General features: G+C 41.5%; 1 protein-coding gene and 1 non-coding gene across 5 annotated transcripts in view; one reads left to right on the top strand and one right to left on the bottom strand.

Moving 5' to 3' along the window:
* DLGAP1 (DLG associated protein 1) overlaps positions 1–23,368 on the top strand; it is a 317,237-nt gene that overhangs the window by 272,408 nt on the left and 21,461 nt on the right. For all 4 annotated transcript variants that reach the window (XM_037050284.1, XM_037050283.1, XM_037050286.1 and 1 more), the window contains one exon: positions 19,013–19,434. In XM_037050284.1, coding sequence (XP_036906179.1) covers positions 19,013–19,434 — 422 coding nt within the window. The remainder of the gene's footprint in view (positions 1–19,012; positions 19,435–23,368) is intronic.
* LOC118990017 (U2 spliceosomal RNA) lies at positions 14,646–14,835 on the bottom strand. Its single transcript, XR_005067151.1, has one exon. It is a non-coding gene; the product is annotated as a U2 spliceosomal RNA (small nuclear RNA).

The raw sequence follows: 23,368 nt of genomic DNA, 5'->3' as shown, positions 1-23,368 counted from the left end.
ATTCTACTGTTGGCATTTTTTATCTTTTTCTTTTTCTTAAATAAGTCCCTTTAACATTTCATAAAATAAGGGCTTGGTGATGATGAACTTCTTTAACTTGACCTTATCTGGGAAGCACTTTACCTGTCCTTCCATTTTAAAAGATAGCTTTGCTGGATAGAGTAATCCTAGATGTAGGTCCTTATTTTCCTGACTTTGAATACTTTTTTCCAGCCCCTTCTTGCCATCAAGGTTTCTTTTGAGAACTCAGCTGATAGCCTTATGGGAACTCCTTTGTAGGTAACTGTCTCCTTTCCTCTTGCTGCTTTTAAGATTCTCTCCTTATCTTTAATCTTGGGTAGCTTAATGATGATGTGCCTTGGTGTGTTCCTCCTTGGGTCCACCTTCTTTGGGACTCTGAGCTTCCTGGACTTCCTGGAAGTCTGTTTCCTTTGCCATATTTAGGAAGTTCTCTTTCATCAATTGTTCAAATAAGTTTTCCATTTCTTGCTCTTCCTCTTCTCCTTCTGGTACCCCTATGATTCAGATGTTGGAACATTTAAAGTTGTCCTGGACATTCCTAAGCCTCTCCTCATTTTTTTGAATTCTTGTTTCTTCATTCTGTTCTGGCCAAATACTTATTTCTTCCTTCTGCTCCAAACCGTTGGTTTGAGTCCCAGTTTCCTTCCTGTCACTGTTGGTAGCCTGTATATTTTCCTTTATTTCACGTTTCATAGCCTTCACTTTTTCCTCTATTTTGCGACCATGTTCAACCAATTCTGTGAACCTCTTGATTACCAGTGTTTTGAACTCTGCATCTGATAGTTTGACTATCTCTTCATCACTTAGTTGTATTTTTTCTGCAGTTTTGATCTGTTCTCTCATTCGGACTGTATTTTTTTGTCCTGGTGTACCTGTTATGTAGTAAGGGACAGAGCCTTAGGTGTTCACCAGGGCAGGGCAACCCACTTCACTGCTATATGACGCTATATGTGGGGGAGGGGTCTGGGAAAAAACAATGCCACTTGCTCAGTTCTTGGTTGGCTTTCAGTCACTTCCTCCACTACCCGCAAGCAAATTGGGCCCTTCTGGTGCTGATTCCCAGGTGGGTGGGCTTGTGTTGGTTCTAGGACCCTGTAAGCCTCTCCAGTGAACTCTCCTGTGAGGCTGGGAGTTTCTCCTGCGGCCTTAACCCCCACAGGTTTTTTTTCAGTCAGAGGTTTTGAGGCTTTATTTCCCTGCTCTGGAACCCTGGGTTGCCCAGTCTATCTCACTCCCAAGTTGTTCCTCCCAGTTTAGCCGCACATACATATGGGACTGCCCAGTCCTCCAGCCACCGCCTCTCCGAGAGTCCTCTCTGCCCTGGCTGCCTGTCTCCATCCCTCCTACCAGTCTTGATAAATGTTTCTTCTTTAACTCCTTCATCATCAAACTTCCGTACAGTTCAATTTTCTGACAGTTGTGGTTATTTTTTGTTTTTAAATTTGTTGTTGTCCTTCTTTTGGTTGTGTAAGGAGGCAGAGTATTATCTACGTATGCCTCCATCTTGGCTGGAAGTTGACACTTTTTTATACACTTGTCTATTGATGGTCACTTGGTCTGCTTCAATATCTTAGCTATTGTAAGTAATGCTGCAATGAACATAGGAGTGCATATATTCTTTTGAATTAGTGTTTTGGGGATAAATACCCAGAAGTGGAATTGCTGAGCATAAGACAATTCTGTTTTTAATACTTTGAAGAAACTCCATACTGTTTTCAATAATGGTTGCATTCCCAGGAAATTTCAAACGTTGTTGGAATCATCCTATGTACAAAACTTAGTAATATTTTAAAAACAAACTAATATTATAGCAAACGCTATCTCATTATTAAAAAATTATAACAAATAGTTATTTTAATGACTATGCCATGTTTTAAAATATAGATGGACCATAATTCACTTCCCCTTTCTTCTATTGTTGAACAGCTACACTATTTCTAGATTGACTTTTAATTCAAAATAATGAAAAAATACACACATCTACAACATCTCTGAGGCCTTCTCTGAAGGCCTATCTCTGAAACTGCATGATAGTGGAGGGATTTCTGTTCTGTTTTGGCACACATTGCCAAGGATAAAGAGAACAGGACAGGGAAAACACACACACACAGAGCCAGTGTTGAAATCTGGATGGCAGATAGACAAGTGATAACCTACTTAGCTAACCAGAGAAACTGAATCTAAAGCCATTGATGCAGAAATCCAAGAGGTAATTTGATTTAATTTTTAGAACCCACAAAAGGCATTAAGTCTTAAGTGAGCTTTAGGTTTTTTGTAGATGCCCTTTATTTACTTGAGAAAGTTCCTTTCTATTCCCAGGTTTTTGAGAATTATGATCAGGAATTGATGTTGGGTTTTGTAAAATGCTTCTTTTTGCATGTATTGAGAAGTCACAAGGTTTTCATTTTACACTGTTGATACGATGGATTGATTGCATTGATTGATATTTTTAAATTATGGTAAAGTACATATAACATAAAACTTACTATTTTAAGCATACTATTAAGTAACTTTAAGAAATTTACAATATTGTGCTACTATCACCACTTTCTAGTTCCAAAATATTTTTATCATTGTGAACAGCAATCTCATACACATGTGGTAAAGTTTTTTTTGTTTGTTTTGGGTTCTTTTTTTTAAGAGAGAGGGGCGGGGAGGGAGAAAGAGAGGGAAGAAAACATCAATGTGTGAGAGAAACATCGATGGATGTTTTCTTACCTACTTCTCACACATGCTCCAAAAGGAGACCAGGCCTGCAACCCAGGAATGTACCCCAACTGGGAATCGAACTGGTGACCTTCCACTCTGCCAGACAATGCTCAACGAACTGAGCCACACAGGTCAGGGTCATGTGGGAAAACTTTTACTACAAATTCAATTTCTCTAACAGAGGACTATTCAGATCATTGATTTCTTTTTTATGGTTTTATTTATTAATTTTCAGAGAGAGGAGAAGGGAGGGAGAAAGAGAAGGACAGAAACGTAGATGTCTGAGAGAAACATCAATTTGTTGCCTTTCGCAAGCCCCCAACTGGGGACCTGGCCCACAACCCAGGCATGTGCCCTGACAGGGAACCCAACTGGCGACCTTTTTGTTCACAGGCCAGTGCTCAATCCACTGAGCCACACCAGCCAAGGCTGGATCGTTGATTTCTTATTGCTTGAGTCTTGGTATTTGTGTCCTTCAAGGAATTTGTCTAATTTATCTAAGTTATTTGATTTTTTGGTATAAAGTTATTTATAATATTCCTTGAACATCATTTTAGCCCTGGCCAGTGTGACTCAGTTGGTTCAAGTGTCTTCCCATAACTGAAATTATCTTCGCATTTAATTATCTTTAAATTTATATAATAAGAATATAAGTCTTATATTTATCCACAAAGTTATGATTTCCAGTGTTTTTCATTCCCTTGCACATTCCATTTTGCATCATTTTCCTTCTGCTTGAAGAAATTAAAAAAAAACTATTCTTAGAGTGGATCTCTACTCATGATGAATTCTTTCAGTTTGGGGGCATTGAAAAAGTCTTTATTTTGTCATCATTTAAAAAAGGTCTTTCTGCTGCATATGGCACTGTAACTCATCAGATTTTTCTTTCAAAGAGGAATAAAGATTCCCCATGCACTGAACGTAGTAAATGCTCTGTGGGGACCCTGTGCAGATCTCTGGTGTTTTCTCTGCACAGTTCTTGCCTCTGCCACACTCTGCCTTGCAAACTCCAGCTGCACTGCCTTCCTCAAACTTCCAGTGATGTCTCATCAAGTCAGGGAGACCACTGGCTCCACAAGGGGGACCACTCCCTGTGCTTTGTCCTGGAACTTGCCCCAGTCAACAATGAGGTCCAATCATAGACTTCATCTGTCCCACAGTTTTCATTGTCTGATGTCCAGTGGTTTAAAGGCAGTTGTTTCATATATTTTGCCAGTTTTTTGAGTTGTTTCAGATAGAAGAGTAAATTCAGTCATTCTTACCCCATTTTGGCAGAAGCACAAGTCATCCATATAGATTTTATCTGGCCTTAACAGGGGCGGGTCCTGTTATCTAGCACTGTCTGACTTGGAAGGTCATGAAATGTATTGTAGTCACAGGGGGATAGAAAGGATCACTCTAGTCAAGAAATTTACACTGAAAACATTCACCTTTTTGTCTCTAGATCTGAGAATAGGATACAATTAACATTAGAACCTTTTTTGGTGTAAGTTCACTGATTCAACATTCCAACAGGGTTTCCTCAATTTTCAATTAAGATTATGCATAGATGGAGATTCTTAGCTGAGGTCCAGGCCCAGTCTCCTGTTGTTGCCATCTTCCTTGAGTTGCCATATTGCTGTCACAATCTCTAGTTCAGCCACAAGAGGTAAGTGTGGGCTGCGCTTATCTCTTATGTCTGAACTAGATCACAACTCAGCTTTCACAAGGTTAGATATTGATGATATATTTTTTATTTCCTTTTATTTATTTTTAAATATATTTTATTGATTATACCTTTACAGTTGTTCTATTCCCCCCCTTCATTCCCCTCCATCCTGAACACCCCCTCCCCCACCATTCTCCCCCTTAGTTTATGACCACGTGTCTCAAGTTCTTTAGATTCTATATTTCCCCCACTATTCTCACCCTCCCCCCTTTCTACTTTCTACCTACTGTCGGTGCTATTTTCTGTACCTTCTCCCTGCTTCTCCTCCTCCCATTCCCCTGTTGTTAACCCTCCATGTNAACTTGACCTTATCTGAGAAGCACTTTATCTGTCCTTCCATTCTAAATGAAAGTTTTGCTGGATAAAGCAATCTTGGCTGTAGGTCTTTGGATTTCATGACTTGGAATACTTCTTTCCAGCCCCTTCTTGCCTGTAAGGTCTCTTTTGAGAAATCAGCTGACAGTCTGATGGGTACTCCTTTGTAGGTGACTGTCCCCTTATCCCTTGATGCTTCTAGGATTCTCTCCTTCATTTTGGTCTTGGCTAATGTAATTATGATGTGCTTTGGTGTGTTCCTTCTTGGGTCCCACTTGTTTGGGACTCCCTGAGCTTCCTAGATTTCCTGGAAGTCTATTTCCTTTGCCAGACTGGGGAAGTTCTCCTTTATTATTTGTTCAAATAAGTTTTCCACTTGTTGCTCTTTCTCTTCCCCTCTGGTACCCCTCTAATTTGGATGTTGGAACGTTTAAAGATGTCCTGGAGGTTCCTAAGCCTCTCCTCATTTTTTCGAATTCTTGTTTCTTCATTCTTTTCTGGTTGGATGTTTCATTCTTCCTTCTGGTCCATTCCATTGATTTGAGTCCCAGTTTCCTTTCCATCACTATTGGTTTCCTGTGCATTTCCCTTCATTTCAATTAGTTTAGCCTTCATATGTTCCTCTAGTTTATGACTATAATCAACCAGTTCTGTGAGCATCCTGATGACCAGTATTTTGAACTGTGCATCTGAGAGGCTGGCTATTTCTTGGTTGCTTAGAGTTATCAGCTCTGGGGCTTTGAGTTCTTGCGCCATCTTTTGGGCTGTTCGTGCCTGTTACATATGAGGGGCGGAGCCCTAGGTCTTCACCAGGGCGGGGCAACTCAGTGGCTGGGTTGTGACGCTGTATGTGGGGGCGGGGTCAAAGAGGACCAATGGCAGTCCCATCTGCTGCCTCCTGCCGCTGCTGCTGCGCAGATGCCACCGTCACTGGGCCCGCGCGTTCTGTCCCACTGCACTCGAAGGTGCAACCACGGTCAGCCCTCCACCAATGGGTTCGCCAGCTGGGGCCTGCGCAGTCCGTCTCACTGTGCGCGAATGTGCGACCTCAGTCAGTCTGCCCCGAACCTGACCGGGTCTGTGCTGCCTGCGTGTCTGGGTCGGGGGATCTTTCCTGCCCGACCCTGCTCCGCTGCTGGCTCCACCCCTCTTACCATCCCAGTTGAACGGTTCCGTTGTTGTTGGACTTCCATATAGTTCAATTCTCTGTTCTTTAGCTGTGTCTTTGTTTACTAAACCTTTGTTGTATTCAAACTTGGTTGTGGGAGAAGGCACAGTGTTTCCACCTATGCCTCCATCTTGGTGGAAGTCCTTGATATATTTTAGAAAAACTTATAAAGCAACAATTTTTTATTTTCACAACCAAAAGTATTAAGGGAAGGTAGAAGTTTTGAAATTATATATTTTTTAACATTGTCAAATTAACAAACTGAGATCTGTTTTTAGTGGTCTTACAGCAATTTTCTAGAAAGGAAGGTCCAGAGTGTCGGGGGTGGGGTGGTATATGTATATTTAATATTTTCATCCATCTTTATAAAGGACTGCTTAACTGCCTAGAATCTATCTAGAGATCATCTATGTGAGATGTTGTGGTGCAGTAATGACAATTTACCTTCAGCATCCAGAAAATTAGGGAAGAAAGCTTTAACTGGAATAAATGGGTAGTAAATTACTCTGTGACTTCTTTTATACCTTCAACAACTCCCTCACCCGACCATTCCTTGTGAAATAGGTGAAATTAGGTAATAGTAAATGTCTGCAGTAGGATCTGTGTGTTGGGAGATGTATATGCAAGGGAAGGCCAAGATCCCTTCATTTATATCGATGTGATGGGAATGGGAGCAGATGGATATTTTGCTGATTTGCATAAAAGCCTCTGGTCTTTCTTATCTCCAGTTGGTAGAGCCATCTCCTCCTCTCCTTGTACACCTTTTGTATATTACATAATAGTGCATAGACCTCCAAGAAACACTTAATGCTGGGGTGGGGTTGGCAGGGTGGGGGGTAATGCTGACATCGAAATACGCTTGCGAATGACGCCTACCGTTTCAGCAAGTCAGTGAGTGCACAGGCTGAGGCCCACGTGTTGAAGGAAGGCACCAGAAATCTATTATGAGTACTGCTCTCCATATCTAGAAACAAATGCCTCTGTGAATGAGATTGTTATACTTTCATCACCCAAATTACTTCTATTTCTATAAAACTCTGAGTTCTAAAAATCGTCCTTGCCTCACACATTCAACTTTACAGCCTTATAACTAGGTGGAACAAGTGTGTGGAGAGGTAGGTACCATTATTTTCTTTTTTATCAAATGTCAACTACTACAAATGATCTTTTTTTATTGTAAATGACTTAAGTATGTTAACTTCAGGCTTCTAGTAATTTGTGCTTTTTCAACTAGGCAGGACATTAAAACAAAAAGCCAAAATTGAGACAGCATTTTCTGACAGCCAGTTCAGGGAACACAGACTTGGAAAGACCTTTGGCAGTCAAAAAACATACCTCCTTTGCCAGCTCAGAAGCTTTGGATCAATCCCCACTCCTCACAGTTTACTTGGAGTACTGCGTAGTCTAGTACCCATTATTGATTTTATATTTGGCAAACAACCTCTTTTCTTTGCCAAGTTAACAATACCATCATCTAGCCAGATAGTTTTTTGCAGTACACCTCAGTTTTAAAGGTGTGGCATTCGTTGTGTTTCAAATTTCAAAAGCCTGAAACTTGGCATAATTCTCGACATGCCTCATACACTCTTTTGTTCTTTCTTTCTTTCTTTCTTTCTTTCTTTCTTTCTTTCTTTCTTTCTTTCTCCTTCTTTCCTTCCTTCCTTACTTCCTCTCTTTCCTCCTTTTGTCTGTCTTTCTATCTTTTCTTTTTTTTAAGATTTTATTTCTTTATCTTTAGAGAAGAAGGGAAGGAGAGAGGAAGAGAAATATCAATGTATGGTTGCCTCTCATGCATCCCCTGCTGGGAACTGGCCTGCAACCCAGGCATGTGCCCTGACTGGGAATTGAACCACCATTTTTTGGTTCGCGGGCCTGTGCTCAATCCAGTGAGCCACACCAGCTAGGGCCTTTCTGTCTTTTCTACCTCCCTCTCCTTCTTTCTTTTTTTTTTTTACATGTTTTTCAAGATAATTTAATTTACAGAAAGGAAACCGAGCATTTAACTCACAGGCCTATGGCCTTCATTTGACCCTAAAATAAGACCACAATAAAAGAGAATTGTGAGTGAGACCTGTCAGGCTTTTAGTTACCTGAGGGCAATAGTCAAGGAGTGACCTAATATCCTGGTTGCTAAGGGAAAGCAGTTCCTCCTGCTGCACACAGTCAGTTCACGGATGTACTGCTGAGACTTCTAAGTGAGGTTTTATGGTGACACCTCATCACTGTACTAGCACCTGCCCAGCTGGCACCAAAAGGAGGTTGGCAACAATGCTGGGTCCTCTCTGAATCTATTAGATGCTAACAAGCCCACTGTGGTTGTTTTCCATTTCCTCCCTTTTTTAAAATATATTTTATTGATTATACCTTTATAGTTGTTCTATTCCCCTCCTTCATTCCCCTCCACCCTGCACACCCCCTCCCCCACCCTTCCCCCCTTTAGTTTATGACCACGTGTCTCAAGTTCTTTAGATTCTAGATTTCCCATACTGTCCTTACCCTCCCCCTATCTCTTTTCTACCTACTGTCTATGCTATTTTCTGTACCTCTCCCCCCTTCTCCTCCTCCCACTCCCCTGTTGCTAACCCTCCATGTGATCTTCATTTCTATGGTTCCACTCCTGATCTAGCTGTCCTCTTGGTTTGCTTTTGTTTTAGGTGTGGTTGTTAATAACTGTGAGTTTGCTGTCCTTTCACTGTTCATATTTTTCATCTTCTTTTTCTTAGATAAGTCCCTTTAGCATTTCATATAATAAGGGCTTGGTGATGATGAACTCCTTGAATTTGATCTTATCTGAGAAGCACTTTATCTGCCCTTCCATTCTAAATGAAAGCTTTGCTGTATAAAGCAATCTTGGATGTAGGTCTTTGGATTTTATGACTTGGAATACTTCTTGCCGGCCTCTTCTTGCCCGTATGGTCTCTTTTGAGAAATCTGCTGACAGTCTGATGGGAACTCCTTTGTAGGTGACTGTCCCCTTATCTCTTGCTGCAAATATATTTCAATTATGTGGAGTAGAGAGAGTCTCTGTGTTGAAAACTTATTCTATTTTCCATTTCTCGAAGAGACTATAAATAGCCAATGGATGCTTGTGTTGAGGTAGTTTTAAAATCTGTTGACAGGACAGAATTTGTGAAGAAGAGTTGCGTTACACCAAGGTTCTCCCATGAACTGTTTTAACTGGGAAGTTATGTGACAAGAAAGTATGAACCTCTTTTCTAGGAAGTTCTAATTCTTGATCTCAACCTCCTCATCCCCACACCTTTCTTTTGACCTCTTTTATTTTACATAAGGAGATGTCTTGGGTTTTTACAGCAGTGAAAGGGTACCATTTCACAAAATACCAAGATGATTGCATTTTTGAACATCCCACTATTCAGTCTTGACAGAAGGCTTGGTGGAAAATATCTGAAGTCCCCTACAGAGAACAGCATAGGACTAGTGTTTCTCCCTTTGAAACTAGATTTAGCCTTGAAAAGCAACCATTATGTGAATGAGGAGGATAAAGGAGATCACCAGAAGCCGGAGGATTCTGTAACAGAATGACTGAGGTAGTTTCATTAAGATAATTTTATGGCTTGAGTCTCAGATAGTGGAATGCCTCTCAGGTCCAAAGCATGTGTATTCTAAAGATAACATCTGCGTTTGGTTTTTGTTCATGACTCATTTTGTTTAGACAGCCCCATCAGACAGGGCAGATGAGAATGGGCCTCTCAGATTCACCGTCCATGTGTTGATTTGCAACCTGCTGCACAGAAAAGTCGTGGGATGGGACAGAAAATCCTCTGATTGAAATACAAACTGGTTTTATAGGAGGAACACAAAGCAACAGCAGAGGTGAATACTAACAAGTGACTTTCCTCTTGCTGTTCAGAACAGACAAGGTATTGTGTGCCACACTGGTTGATCCAGTCTCTAGTTTCATGGGTTTTGCTCCTTAGGCCAGAATATTGGCTGGTCTTTTTTCAGAAGTTGTGATTATTACACATTGTACCTTCAGGGCCTGAAAGACCAAGAAGCTTCAATACTAGAAACTGAGTTCAAAAATAGCCAGACACTGGGTTCAGCCTTTAGATTTTTATCAGCAACCAGAAACTAATCTATTTTTTTAATGCAGAAATAAATTCAATGATTCCTTCTGTGTTTTTATCAAATTTTTAAAACTACAACAAACAACTTGATTACATCCTTCACCAAGAAGGAACTTTGCACATGAAAGACTTAAAATGTTTTGTAGAGCAGAACATTCTTTGAAAGCTCTGGGTGGAAGAAAGCACTTGCTTGAGGAACTTAATTGATAGAAACAGTGCAGCTGGACACGGCTGCCTGAGTTCAAAGGCACCGCTTTTAATCCCAAACCATTTTCATTTTACTTAACTTATTTCTTTCTGGGTGACTAACCTGCAAACTTCTACTAATCTACTGCCAAGTAATTTTTCTTAAGAAGGTGGATATTTTACAAGATTCATAGCCAGGAGCTTTCTGTCGGGAATACTGGTGGTACAGCTTTGTGTAGATAAAAACAGAGGCACAGGAAAGTAGGTCGTCCTGTTTTGTATGTGAAACAGACTCTGTCTCTGGCAAGTTCGCTCCAGTTGGAAACAATAATGCACTACTAGTCCGTCTTTAAGTCTGGAAATGTAATGCCTCTGGCAGTACTTGATCTTGGAGAGTGGAGCCTAGTGTTTTTTCATAGTTGGGATTTTGTGTTAGTAGAACAACCAGAATGTCAACCGATGTAGAAAGAGAGATCCAATTCACACACATGCAGCTAGAGAGAAAGCTCAGCTTCGGGAGATGACATTTAGCATTTTGAAGATGAACAAGAATATAGAATGGCCTACGACAGCCATTGGTAGTATAAGAGATCTGTAACACTGCTTTCAAACATTCATACTCTGTGATGTTTTTAATGGCCCATTTGAAAGTTTAAAAACTTACAAAATGACCAGGTATAATGCATTCGACAGAAGTAATTTCTTGAAAACAGCAAACAGTGAAACAGGCCAGTTTTGTCTGTTCTGTTTCCATAAAATGAATAATACATTTGATCATTTGGTCACCCTGAATGACTAACACAGATCAACAATGCAGCCACTTTTTAACTACATATTTATTGTCTAAGGGAAATTTTTGATTTATGGAGATTATTGGTCTCTTTCCATTTGGTGACTTCCAGGCTTTCTGCAGTCTGCAAATAACTACTTAGCGGTTTTGTTCTGGTATTCTTCATTTTTGATGGACCAGCATATTAGTCTTAATTGGCTTTTAATGCATGTCCCAGAAAAGTTAAGAAACATATCTGGTTTCTTAAATGTTTTTAACAACATTTAATTAAATGTTGTATGGACGTTATTTGGTGCACTATCCTTTAAGGCTGGCACTATGGAACGTGAAGCAGTCATTGAAAATCAATGGGCAAATGAGCAATCTTAAAATAGCGTAATCATTAACTGGTCAGGAAAATGTACCACCTCCTGCCTGCTAAAATTACAACTGTTAAAAAAAACACAGAATGAATGTTGAGAAGGATGTGGAGAAATTGGACCCCTTATTCACTGTTTATGGCAATGTGAAACAGTGTATCTGCTCTCAAGACAAGTATGACAGTGCCTCAAAACTTAAAAACAGAATTGCCATATAATTTAGTAATTCTGCTTCTGGATATGTTTACCAAACAGAAGTGAGAGCAGGGTCTCTAAGAGATATTTCTACACCCATGTTAATAATAGAATTATTCACAATAGCCAGAGTAGAAGCAACCCAAGAATCCATCAAGAGATAAACAGAACATGGTATGCACATACAATGGTCCCGTTCTTTGATGTTTGCTTTTAGAGGTTTCAGTTACCAGCAGTCAACCATGTCCAAAAGCATCAAATGGAAAATTCCAGAAATAAACAATTCAGAAGCTTTATCCCTTTTAAAATCATTTTATTTTCCAATTATAGTTGACATACATTATTGTATTAGTTTCAGGTGTACACTCCAGTGCTTAGATATCATATACCTTACTAAGTTATTTATCACCCTGATAAATGTTGTAACCATTTGACACCATACATAGTTATTAGAATATTATTGATTATATTCCCTATGCTGTACTTTGCATTCCCGTGACTGTTCTGTAACTACCAATTAGTACTTGTTGATCCCTCCCCCTTTTCACCCATCCCCCAGCCGCCCTCTCATGTGGCTTCTGTCAAAATGTTTTCTGTATCTGTGAGTCTGTTTCTGTTCTGCTTGTTCATTTATTTTGTTTTTTAGATTCAATTGTTGATAGACGTGTATTTATTGCAATTATATTGTTTATATTTTAACTTTTTTCTTCTTCTTTTTAAATATATATTTTATTGATTATGCCATTACAGTTGTCCCATTTCCCCCTTCATTCCCCTCCACCCTGCACACCCCCTCCCCCACCATTCCCCCCTTTAGTTTATGTCCATGTGTCACAAGTTCTTTAGATTCTATATTTCCCATACTATTCTTGCCCTCCCCCGTTTATTTTCTACTTACCATCTATGCTACTCATTCTCTGTACCTTCTCCCCTCTTTTCCTCCTCCCACTCCCCTGTTGCTAACCCTCCATGTGATCTCCATTTCTATGGTTCCACTCCTGATCTAGCTGTCTTCTTGGTTTGCTTTTGTTTTAGGTGTGGTTGTTAATAACTGTGTGTTTGCTGTCCTTTCACTGTTCATATTTTTCATCTTCTTTTTCTTATATAAGTCCCTTTAGCATTTCATATAATAAGGGCTTGGTGATGATGAACTCCTTGAACTTGACCTTATCTGAGAAGCACTTTATCTGTCCTTCCATTCTAAATGAAAGCTTTGCTGGATAGAGCAATCTTGGATGTAGGTCTTTGGATTTCATGACTTGGAATACTTCTTTCCAGCCCCTTCTTGCCTGTAAGGTCTCTTTTGAGAAATCTGCTGACAGTCTGATGGGAACTCCTTTGTAGGTGACTGTCCCCTTATCTCTTGTTGCTTCTAGGATTCTCTCCTTCATTTTCATCTTGGCTAATGTAATTATGATGTGCCTTGGTGTGTTCCTCCTTGGGTCCAACTTCTTTGGGACTCTCTGAGCTTCCTGGATTTCCTGGAAGTCTATTTCCTTTGCCAGACTGGGGAAGTTCTCCTTTATTATTTGTTCAAATAAGTTTTCCACTTGTGGCTCTTCCTCTTCCCCTTCTGGCACCCCTCTAATTCAGATGTTGGAACGTTTAAAGATGTTCTGGAGGTTCCTAAGCCTCTCCTCATGTTTTTGAATTCATGTTTCTTCCTTCTTTTCTGTTTGGTTGTTTCTTTCTTCCTTCTGGTCCACTCCCTTGATTTGAGTCCCAGTTTCCTTTCCATTACTATTGGTTTCCTGTGCATTTCCCTTCATTTCAATTAGTTTAGCCTTCATATGTTCCTCTAATTTGTGACTAAAATCAACCAGTTCTGTGAACAGCCTGATGACCAGTATTTTGAACTGTGCATCTGATAGGTTGGCTATCTCTTTGTCACTTAAAAGTACTGGCTCTGGGGCTTTGAGCTGTTCTTCCTAGGCCATAATGTTTTGGTCTGTTCCTGCCTGTTATGTATGAGGGGAAGAGCCTTAAGTGTTCACCAGGGTGGGGCAACTCAGGCCACTGGGTTGTGACGCTGTATGTGGGGGCAGGGTCAGAGAGGAGCAATGACATTTGTTTTACTCTCTCTCGAATTTCAGTTTCCTCTGCTGCTTCCTGCAAGCAAATTGGGCCCTTCTGGTGCTGGTTCCCAGGTGTGTGGGCTTGTGCACCCTCCAGGACCCTGTGGGTTTCTCCAACAAACTCTCTGTGAGCCTGGGAGCTTCTCCTGGCACCTCAACCCCGAAAGTTTTTCTAATTGGTGCTTTTAGGCTTTAATTCCCCTCGCTGGGGCCCTGGGCTGCGCAGTCTATCTCACTGCTTGCTCCTTTGCCTGGTTTATCTGCGCAAGAATGTGTGACTGCAGTCAGCCAGCCACCTTGTGTTCTCACTGGGTCTACCACTTGTCACCCCACACCTGGGATCTGCCAACCACAGCCTGCGAGCCTAGGTCGGTCTGGCCACTTTTTCCTGTGTGATCCCGCTCTGCCAGCTGCTGACTCCACCCCTCTTACCGATCTGGCTGAATGGTTTGTTGTTGGCGGACTTCAGTACAGTTCAATTTTCTGTGTTTTGGTTGCGTTTTTGTTACTAAAACTTTGTTGTCTTTAAATTTTGTTGTGAGAAGAGGCACAGTGTTTCCACCTATGCCTCCATCTTGGCTGGAAGTCCTATTCTTCTTAAGGAAGATCCTGTAACATTTCGTGTAATACTGGTCTCGTAGTGATGAACTTGAGCGTTTTCTTGTCTGGGGAGCTCTTTATCTGTTCTTCAATTCTAACCAATAGCTTTTCTGGATAGAGTAATCTTGGTTGTAGGTCCTTGCTTCTCATCAGTTTGAATATTTCTTTTTTTCTTTATATTTTAAAATTTTTTATTGGTTGATTTTTTGTTGTTGTTAGAGAGGGAGAAAGAGAAACATCAATTTCTTGTTCCACTTATTTATTCATTCACTGGTTGATTCTTGTATGTGCCCTGACCTGAGATTGAACCCACAACCTTGGCACATTGGAACAATGCTCTAACTAACTGAGCAACCCAGCCAGGGTTGGAAATTTTTTACCAATCCCTTCTGGCCTACAAAGTTTCTGTTCAAAACTCAACTAACAGTCTGTGTGTGTGTGCCATTCCTGAAAATACTGCAATACCAGGTTGATGTATGGAGTAGACAGAGGGTGCTCCTATTCCATATCCTAATCCCAGATATCCACTTAATATATTGACATTGGATAAAGGACATATCGGATATTAAACTGATAACAATAGATACTGCACTTTATCTTAGCAAAAGGCTGAGAAGTGATCAGCTAACAGTCTTAGGGAAGCTCCCTTGTACTTAACTAACTGCTATTTTCTTGCTGCTTTTAAGATTCTCTCTGTCTTTAAACTTTTACACTTTAATTATGTTGTGTCTTGGGACTCTCCACTTCCTGGATTTGTATGTCTATTTCCTTTACCAGGTTAGGAAAGTTTTCTGTCATTATTTTTTAAATGGGTTTTTAATTTCTTGCTCTCTCTCTTCTTCTGGCACTCCCATCATGCAAATGTTGGTATGCTTGAAGTTGTCCCAGAGGCTGCTTTCACTATCCTTGTTTTTTTTTTTTAGATTCGTTTTCCTTCTTGTTATTCTGATTGGTTGTTTTTTGCTTTCTTATGTTCCGAGTCATTGATGTGATACTTGGCTTTATCCACTCTACCGTAATTTCCATGTAAATTGTTCTTTATATCAATTAGTGCATCCTTCATTTCTGACTGGATCTTTTTTATACTGTTGAGGGCCTCACAAAGTTCCTTGAGCATCCTTATAACCAGTGATTTGAGCTCTACATCTGATAGATTGCTTATCTCCATTTTGTTTAGCTCTTTTTTTTTGGAGGTTTCATCTGTTCTTTCATTTGGGCCATGTTTCTCTGTCTCCTTGTTTTGGCAGCCTCCCTGTGTTTATTTCTATGTATTAGATAGAGCTACTTTGACTCCATGTCTTGGTAGAATGGCCTAATGTAGTAGGTGTTCCATAAGGTTCAGCAGCACAAACTCCTCGATCACCCAAGCTGTGTGTGGGCTATGTACACTCTTCTCCTGTAGTTGAGGCTTGATTGTTGTTGGCATGTGAGTTGGAGGAATTTACCCCCAGACCGATCAGCTGCAAAGAATGGTTGTGACCATGACCACAGACCTCTGACCACAGTGGTGGATCAGCTGTGCAGGGGCCCTCCCTCCAGGGCAGGATTTACTTCAGCAAGGCTCTGGCTCCTGCTGAGTCCACCCCTTGGTGTTTTGTTTGTGGTGGTGGTTGGCTGGTGAGGCTTCAACATGGTCTAAAGCTGTCCACTGGGTGTGCTGGCTCTGGCACCTCCTGGCAGGTGCAGACCAAGGTCAGTTCCAGCTGCATTCGGCTCAGGGCCACCTGGCTTGAGCTATAAGGCAATCTGCAGATGGCTGCTACTTGCGATGGGCTTGGAGATGTCCAGGTGAGTTCCAGCCATGAACCAAGGCTGGCTACAACTGGTGATGGGCCTGGGTCTACTTACCAAGAAGTACAGGGCATGCTGAGACCAAATGCTGCTTATTTGAGAGATTGTAGGGAAGTCTGAAGCCTGAGCCAAGACAGGCCATTCATATGGAAAAGCCACAGGAAAAAGTTTTGGTGGGCCCAAAAGTTTGGTAGGGCAGGGTCTCAGAGAATCACCAGGACAGGGCAAACTGTGATCCAGCTTGATGGAGGCTCAACTATGGCATCTGCCTGTCCTCTCTGTAGGGGAAATGCCTCAGGAAAGGAACAATGACCTCTGCCAGCACTTCTGTCTGGGACAGAGCTGCTCCCCTAGCTCATGCCCTGATGCCAGACAATTCAGTTCCTCCTCATATGTCCCTGGTGCTTTCAAGCTGCTGCCCCAGTCCCAGAGCTCAGAGGGAGTGAGTCCAAGTAGGCTCATGCATGAGTCTTTTAAGTGGAACTGCTCTCGATTTTCCTCAGCCTCAATCCCCACTGGCTTTTATGAGGGACTGGCTTTTATGGCATTTATGGCTCTTCCTGGCATTGAAACCCTAGCATGGGGGACCCAGTGTGGGGCTGGAACTCTTTGCTCCTCAGGAAAAACCTTGGTAGCCAAGATATCCCTCTCAATTTTTATCCACCACACATGGGTGTGGGACCAGCCTGCTCTCCATCTCTGCTCTTCCTACCAGTCTCGACGTGGCTTCTTCTTTAATTCCCTAGTTGTAAGACTTCCATTCAGCCAGATTTCAGGCAGTTCTGAATGATGATTGTTTGGTAGTTTAGTTGTAATTTTGTCGTGGTCATGGGAGGAGGTGAGTACCTCATTAACCTACACCACCATTTTGTTCATAAGTCTATAATTCTTAAGTTTTTAATTGTGAACCATCTGAATAGTGTGATAAAATCTTGCTCCATGCCACTCCATTTCTCCTGGGAAGTGAATCATCCCTTTGTATTTACACTGTGCATACTCTTTGCTTGTTAGTCAGTAGTGAACTCAATTTATCAGACTGACCATCTCAGCATCTCAGTGTTTGTGTTCAAGTAACCCTTTTTATACTTATTGGCCCCAAAGTACAAGATCAGTGCTGCTGGCAATTCAGATATGCCAAAGAGACACTGTAAAGTCCTTTCTTTAAGTGAAAAGGTGAATACAGCACAATAAGATATTTTGAGAGAGACTAAATCCACATAACTTTTATTACAGTATATTATAGGAAAAAACATAGTATATGCAGGTTTTAATACTATCCACAGTTTCAGGGACCCATTAGGGATTTTGGAACATATCCTCATAGACAAGGGGGGACTATTATCTACCCTTTAAAAGAAAGGAAATTCTGACGCATGCCACAACATAGATGAACCTCGAAAACATTATGCTAAAGGAAGTAAGGCAGTCACAAAAGGACAAATACTTTATGATTCCACTTATATGAGAGACCTAACGTAGTCAGATTCACAGAGACAGAAAGAACGGTGGTTGCCAGAGCTTGGGTGGGGGTAGGGGATTCTATGGATTGTAGTTATTTCGTGGGTATAGAGTTTCAATCAGGAAGGATGAAAAAGTTTTAGAGCTAGATGATGGGAAGGGTTGCATGGCAATGTGAATAATGTATGTATGCTACTGAGCTGTACACTTAAAAATTGTTAAAATAGTAAATCTTATTTTATATATATTTTTTCACAATAAAATATTAGATGAAGGAGTTACCTTTTTTAAAAAAGTACCCCAGCTGGTGTGGCTCAGTGGATAGAGTGCTGGCCTGTGAACTGAAAGGTCTCCAGTTTAGTTCCCAATCAGGGCACACGCCTGGGTTGCAGACCAGGTCCCTAGTTGGGGGTGTGCAAAAGGTAACCGATCAATGTTTCTCACATCTGCATTTATCTTTCTTTCATCCTCCCTTCCCCTCTCTCTAAAAATAGATAAAAATAAATAAAAGTAAACTGACTCTGATCTTAAAAGCAACATGTAAAGAAAAAAGAAAAGAAATACAGAATGCAGTAACAGACACATGATGCTGCCTTCACTGGGCTTACATTGATTGTTTCCTGCCAGTTCCAAGAGCCAGGGCTGCCTTTTTTTTCCTGTATTTTAAATTATGCCACACCCACACCTTCCCTTTCCCCATGTATGAGAAGTATTTCACTACTCCTCTGTTCTTTCCTCATCGCTTCCATCTTCCATACGTCTTCACCTTCATTGTAGGAGTCAAGCAGACATGTACAGAGACATTTGTCTGGGAAACGCTGATGGCAGGGACGTCTGTATAGAATGCTCAGACCGAGTTTCTTAGAGTTGTCTTTTATCACCTCGATAGGAGGACTGTAGGAAGGGAAATTGAAGGCACAGGGGATGATGGTACAGGAGAACTCTAGAACTGTGAGCTGATTTTTGCCCCAAACGCTTTGTACCGAATAACAACAATGACCCATATAATCAAGAGAAAGGTGAATCCTTACTAGGAAAAGGAGTCTTAATTTTCAAAGGAACCTACCAATTTTTTGGTTTGCTCTTCAGGAACTCTAACTTGGTAAGAGCTGCCCACGGAAAATGTGATTTTGCAGGATTTCCTGTAGTTTTGGCCCAGGTTGGTGTGGTTCCCCTCCCCTCACTTCTAGGCAAATGATTCATCATAATATGTAATTGAGTTGCTCTCTTACCCCTCACCTATCGGAATTGCAGGATTCAAGCTGTCCAGATTTGGGGAGGAAGTTGGACACTGGACATTATGCTGGCTTTGATAGCTATATACGTTGCTCCACTTTAAAAATTCCTCCAAATATGCTTTGATATTCAACAAATATTGGGCATAGCTCTTTATTAATAGCTATGACGATTGATAGGCTTGCATAAGGGCCTACCCTCTGCAGGCTCAGAAGATGAGACTCCCTATTGTCACACTCACAAAGAAAAGTAGAAAGTGGTGTTGCTTTAAGAAATATCCTTGAACTAAATCTCCTTTCTCTATTCCTCCAAGCTTCCGCAGGTTCACCCGATCCAACAGTGTGACGACAGCAGTGCAGGCTGACCTGGACTTCCATGATAATCTGGAAAACTCTCTGGAGTCTATAGAGGACAATTCATGCCCCGGCCCAACCGCCAGACAGTTCTCCCGGGACGCCAGCACCTCCACTGTCAGCATTCAGGGCTCAGGAAACCATTACCACGCCTGCGCAGCTGACGATGACTTCGATGCGGATTTTGACCCTTCGATTCTGCCTCCTCCGGATCCCTGGATTGACTCGATCACTGAAGACCCCATGGAGGCTGTGCAAAGGTCAGTGTGCCACCGGGATGGCCACTGGTTTCTGAAGCTTCTCCAGGCAGAACGAGACCGCATGGAAGGGTGGTGCCAGCAGATGGAGAGGGAAGAGCGGGAAAACAACCTGCCTGAAGACAGTAAGTAACACAGCTGTGCACATCTGTACACGCAGCCCTGGTCTGCGCTAACCTTCTGTCCCTAGACTTCGTGGTTCTTCCTCGACACTTGGTCTAGCCCTGCGGTCTAACGCTACCGCAACCAGGACGTGCGGGAGAGCTAGCTGATTCCAGCGGCACGCAAACAGACGCCCTGCGCTGCACAATGTAAAGAGGAGCGCTGGTTTCGCCTTCGCTAGCTCTGCATCTTTCCCTCTGAAAAATACCAAGCTCAGCCTAGGGGTGGCCTCTTGTTCCTAACATGATTCCTCTTCCCCAAGATGTTCCTGAAGGGGTGCTGATTCTCAGGAAAATAACGGTAATTTTAACTAGTTTCAAGGATCACAGATACATGTGCACTGGGCATTTATAATCTTACAGTTTTATTACTTTCATTAACATACCGTATTAAAACAGGCTAGTGATCTATAGGCCAGTAGGAGGCCCACGCTTATGTACATTCTTAAGCCTGTTGTGCATGCAGTTTCTTCCTTATGTTCTAGGGAAGGCAAATCTTCAGCCACTAAATTAACACAAATTCCAATTTAATGCTTTAAAATAAATGATAAAATAAAATATGATGAATAAATAAATAATGGAGACCTAGCACATCATTATTTTTAAACTTGGCCTTTCGGCAACAACAACTCCTATTAAAAATTGACAAACAAAAATTAGCAGATTATCGTAATTCTGAGGCACATTTTGCAGATTTTCAACAATTCTGAAATTCCATGTAGTTTACACTCAGTGTGTATTCTAATGCTGTGTGTTTACTTTCTTCTAAAACACTATTGTTCAATGAATGGTGGGTCTTCCAACCAATGACGTTTTTGAATCAAAGAAGTGGAGTGGTAGGCTGCCTTTGTTTTTGTGTAGGAGCCGCCTGGAAACGTACTGCGCTGGCGTGGCTTTTTAGACCTGTATTTGAAATCCGTATTTGACTTTTTACTGTGAAAGTTTTAAAACATGGCCCTGGCAGGTGTGGCTCAGTGGATTGAGCGCGGGCCTGCAAACCACATGATCTCAGTTCGATTCCCAGTCAGGGCACATGCCTGGGTTGCAGGCCAGTTCCCGGCCTCTCCTTCTCTCCTTCCCTTCCCCTCTGAAGATAAATGAATAAAATCTTTAAAAAAAGAAAGAATATTTTAAAACATGCACACAAGTAGAAAATTTAGTACAATGAACCTCCATGTACCTGTCTTGAAGTTTAACACCTGACCGGTCTTTTCTTACATACCCCCACGTATGGCTATTTTTGCCAAAGTCTCTTTAAAGAAAGTCTAAGGCATCATGTCACTTCACTAGGTTTCTCACTCACAACAAGGACTTTTTTTTTACATAACCATCATGCATTCTGATTCCTAACAAAAGTATTAATAATTTCTTAATAATTTGACCCAAAGCCTACTATACTATAAACCATGTTACAAAGACTTACTAAATAAGTCAAGCTCATTATGTCAAGGATCAGTGAGTTTTCTATAAAGGAAAAAGGTTTTGATGAAAACAAGTCTGGGAAATAATAGCAGGTCATGGGATTTTCTCACTGTGTCCACTTTTGTGCTCACATCTTTTCTTTCTGCTCCTTCCTTCTGCTTGGACCCTACCAACCAGCTGACTGGCTTATTTGTTAGCTTTATGAGCAGGTTGAAAAACCTATAAATGGGTTTCTGTAACATTCCTTTGCTTCTTTCATATTATGAGTGCAAACAACTTAGCAGTGGAAAAATAAATCTCCTTGACACTTGCCCCTAAAAGTCGGTGCCACTGCAGGCTCACTTGAGTGTGGATCCACAAGCAGGTTCAGTTTTTTGCTCTTGTAACAGCTGAATGAGGCACCAGCAGGAGCAGTGGGCAGGGATGGGTTTCAGTGAGGAAGTCTTAGCAGTTGCTTCTTACTGTCTTTTCTCCTTGTGGACATACCCAGCATTTACTAGATTTTCCTAGGGAAAAATCATTGTCTCAGGGTCAATGGCCTTTGGGTGCTGCTCAACAGAACAGACTTTTAGATTTTAATCTGTTGAATTCATTACTTTGGGGTCCATTCTACATCCCTCGCTGGCTTTCAACAGAACCTGTCTTTTTACTTGAAGGTGCCACTGTCCCACCATTAATAAACCATACTCGTGAGGGTGTTTTCTTCAGAATAGTGATGAGTTTTCTCAGATCTACCTTTATTTTATGCAGTTACTGCCTGGGCAGGGGCTCGGGGGAGAGGTGCTAAGGTCATGGTTGTTAGAACAAGCCAAGATAACTAGGGTTGGGAATATATTTGGTGCTTTGCTTTAAAGTACCCAACTGAGTAAATTAGCCTTATATGATAAGCATGTAATGAAACCTTCTTTGTGGGGAGTTATCTGCCTTTGTAATTTGAAATATATTTTAATATCAGAACCCCTATTTCTAATTTTTGAAAAAAATACACTCAACAGCCCTGGCTGGTGTGGCTCAGTGGATTGAGTGCTAGCCTACAAACCCAAGGGTCACCAGTTTGATTCCCAGTCAGGGCACATGCCTGGGTTGCTGGCCAGGTCCCCAGTGGGGGCGCACGAGAGGCAACCACACATTGATGTTTCTTTCCCTCTCTTCTCCCTCCCTTTTCCTCTCTCTAAAAACAAATAAATACAATCTTTTAAAAAATATACACAACATGGAAATATAACAGGAGGAACAGTGAAGCACTTCTGGTGAGGCCTAGAGTCCTGCCTGTGTAGCTTCCACTACCCGCAGACAAGCCACCTAAAAACATGCCCATCTTCCTCCCCCAAATCCTAGGACACCTAGAATACAGTTTGAAAGCTAATGGTCTGTAGTGAAAAGTCCAAAGTATTATTGTTTAAAATAATTTTGTAATTTTAGATCTAACTGCTGACACAAAATTTAGAGAAAAATGCCCTTTACACATGCTTTTTAAAAATGTACAAAACTGATCCAAATTAGCAACATCTATTTATACAAGTCCAACTGCTTTATAGTATATGGCTCTTCCTTCAAGTCTCAGCTTGGGCTTCACTTTCTAGAAGTCTTTGTAGAGTGTCTCCCACCTCAGGCTGAATTCAGTGTTTCCCTAGTGCTGTCCGTAATTGCCTTAGGCTTCTCTACCAGGTATTTCCAACACAATTTTATGATAATCTGTGTATCTCTCTCTTCCACTGAAAAATGAGCTCTCTGAGGATAGAAATTATTCTTGTCTCATTCCTCTTCATATTTGCTAGCACGTAGCAGAAGATCAGTAAATACTTTGGAAATTTTGTTTTACAAAAGTATTTTAGCCCTGGCTGGTGTAGCTCAGTGGATTGAACGTGGGCTGTGAACCAAAGGGTCACTGGTTCAATTCCCAGTCAGGGCGCATGCCCAGGTTGTGGGCCACGTCCCCAGCGGGGGCCATGTGAGAGGCAACCACACATTGATGTTTCTCTCCCTCTCTTTGTCCTTCCCTTCCCCTCTCTCTAAAAATAAATAAATAAATAATACTTTTTAAAAAAGTATTATTTTACCTAACAAAACATGTCTTCCCAAGGACCTAAAAGATTCTCAATAAGTAACTAGCAATTACTTTTGCCAAAAGATGGAAGGGGCATACCCTTGTGGAGTGGTGAGCCCTTCTCATCAGAGCCAGGATTTGGCAGAGAGAGAGGAGCACCTGCCGCACAAGCAGCAGAAAGGACTGCTCTGTTTGTCAGCTGGATGGTCTAGACTGGCCCTTCCAGCTTTGGGGATGTGATTCTATCCTGCCAGCACTCGAAGGCTTTCTCTATGTGTTCTGCTCTGCGAGGCACAAAGAGCAGCTCCAATCTACGAGCATTCGAGACCTAAACAGTGCAGAGGTAAACTCACATGCCCAGGTCTGAGAATCGCCAATTTCAATGAGGCAAATCCAAGTGACGTGTGACCAGAAAGCCCGAGCAAATGT

Source organism: Sturnira hondurensis, unplaced genomic scaffold (assembly GCF_014824575.4).
Source record: "Sturnira hondurensis isolate 20B ecotype Veracruz unplaced genomic scaffold, ASM1482457v3 Scaffold0006713, whole genome shotgun sequence".
Classification (NCBI taxonomy): Eukaryota; Metazoa; Chordata; class Mammalia; order Chiroptera; family Phyllostomidae; genus Sturnira; species Sturnira hondurensis.
This window is presented reverse-complemented; position numbering and strand designations above follow the sequence as displayed.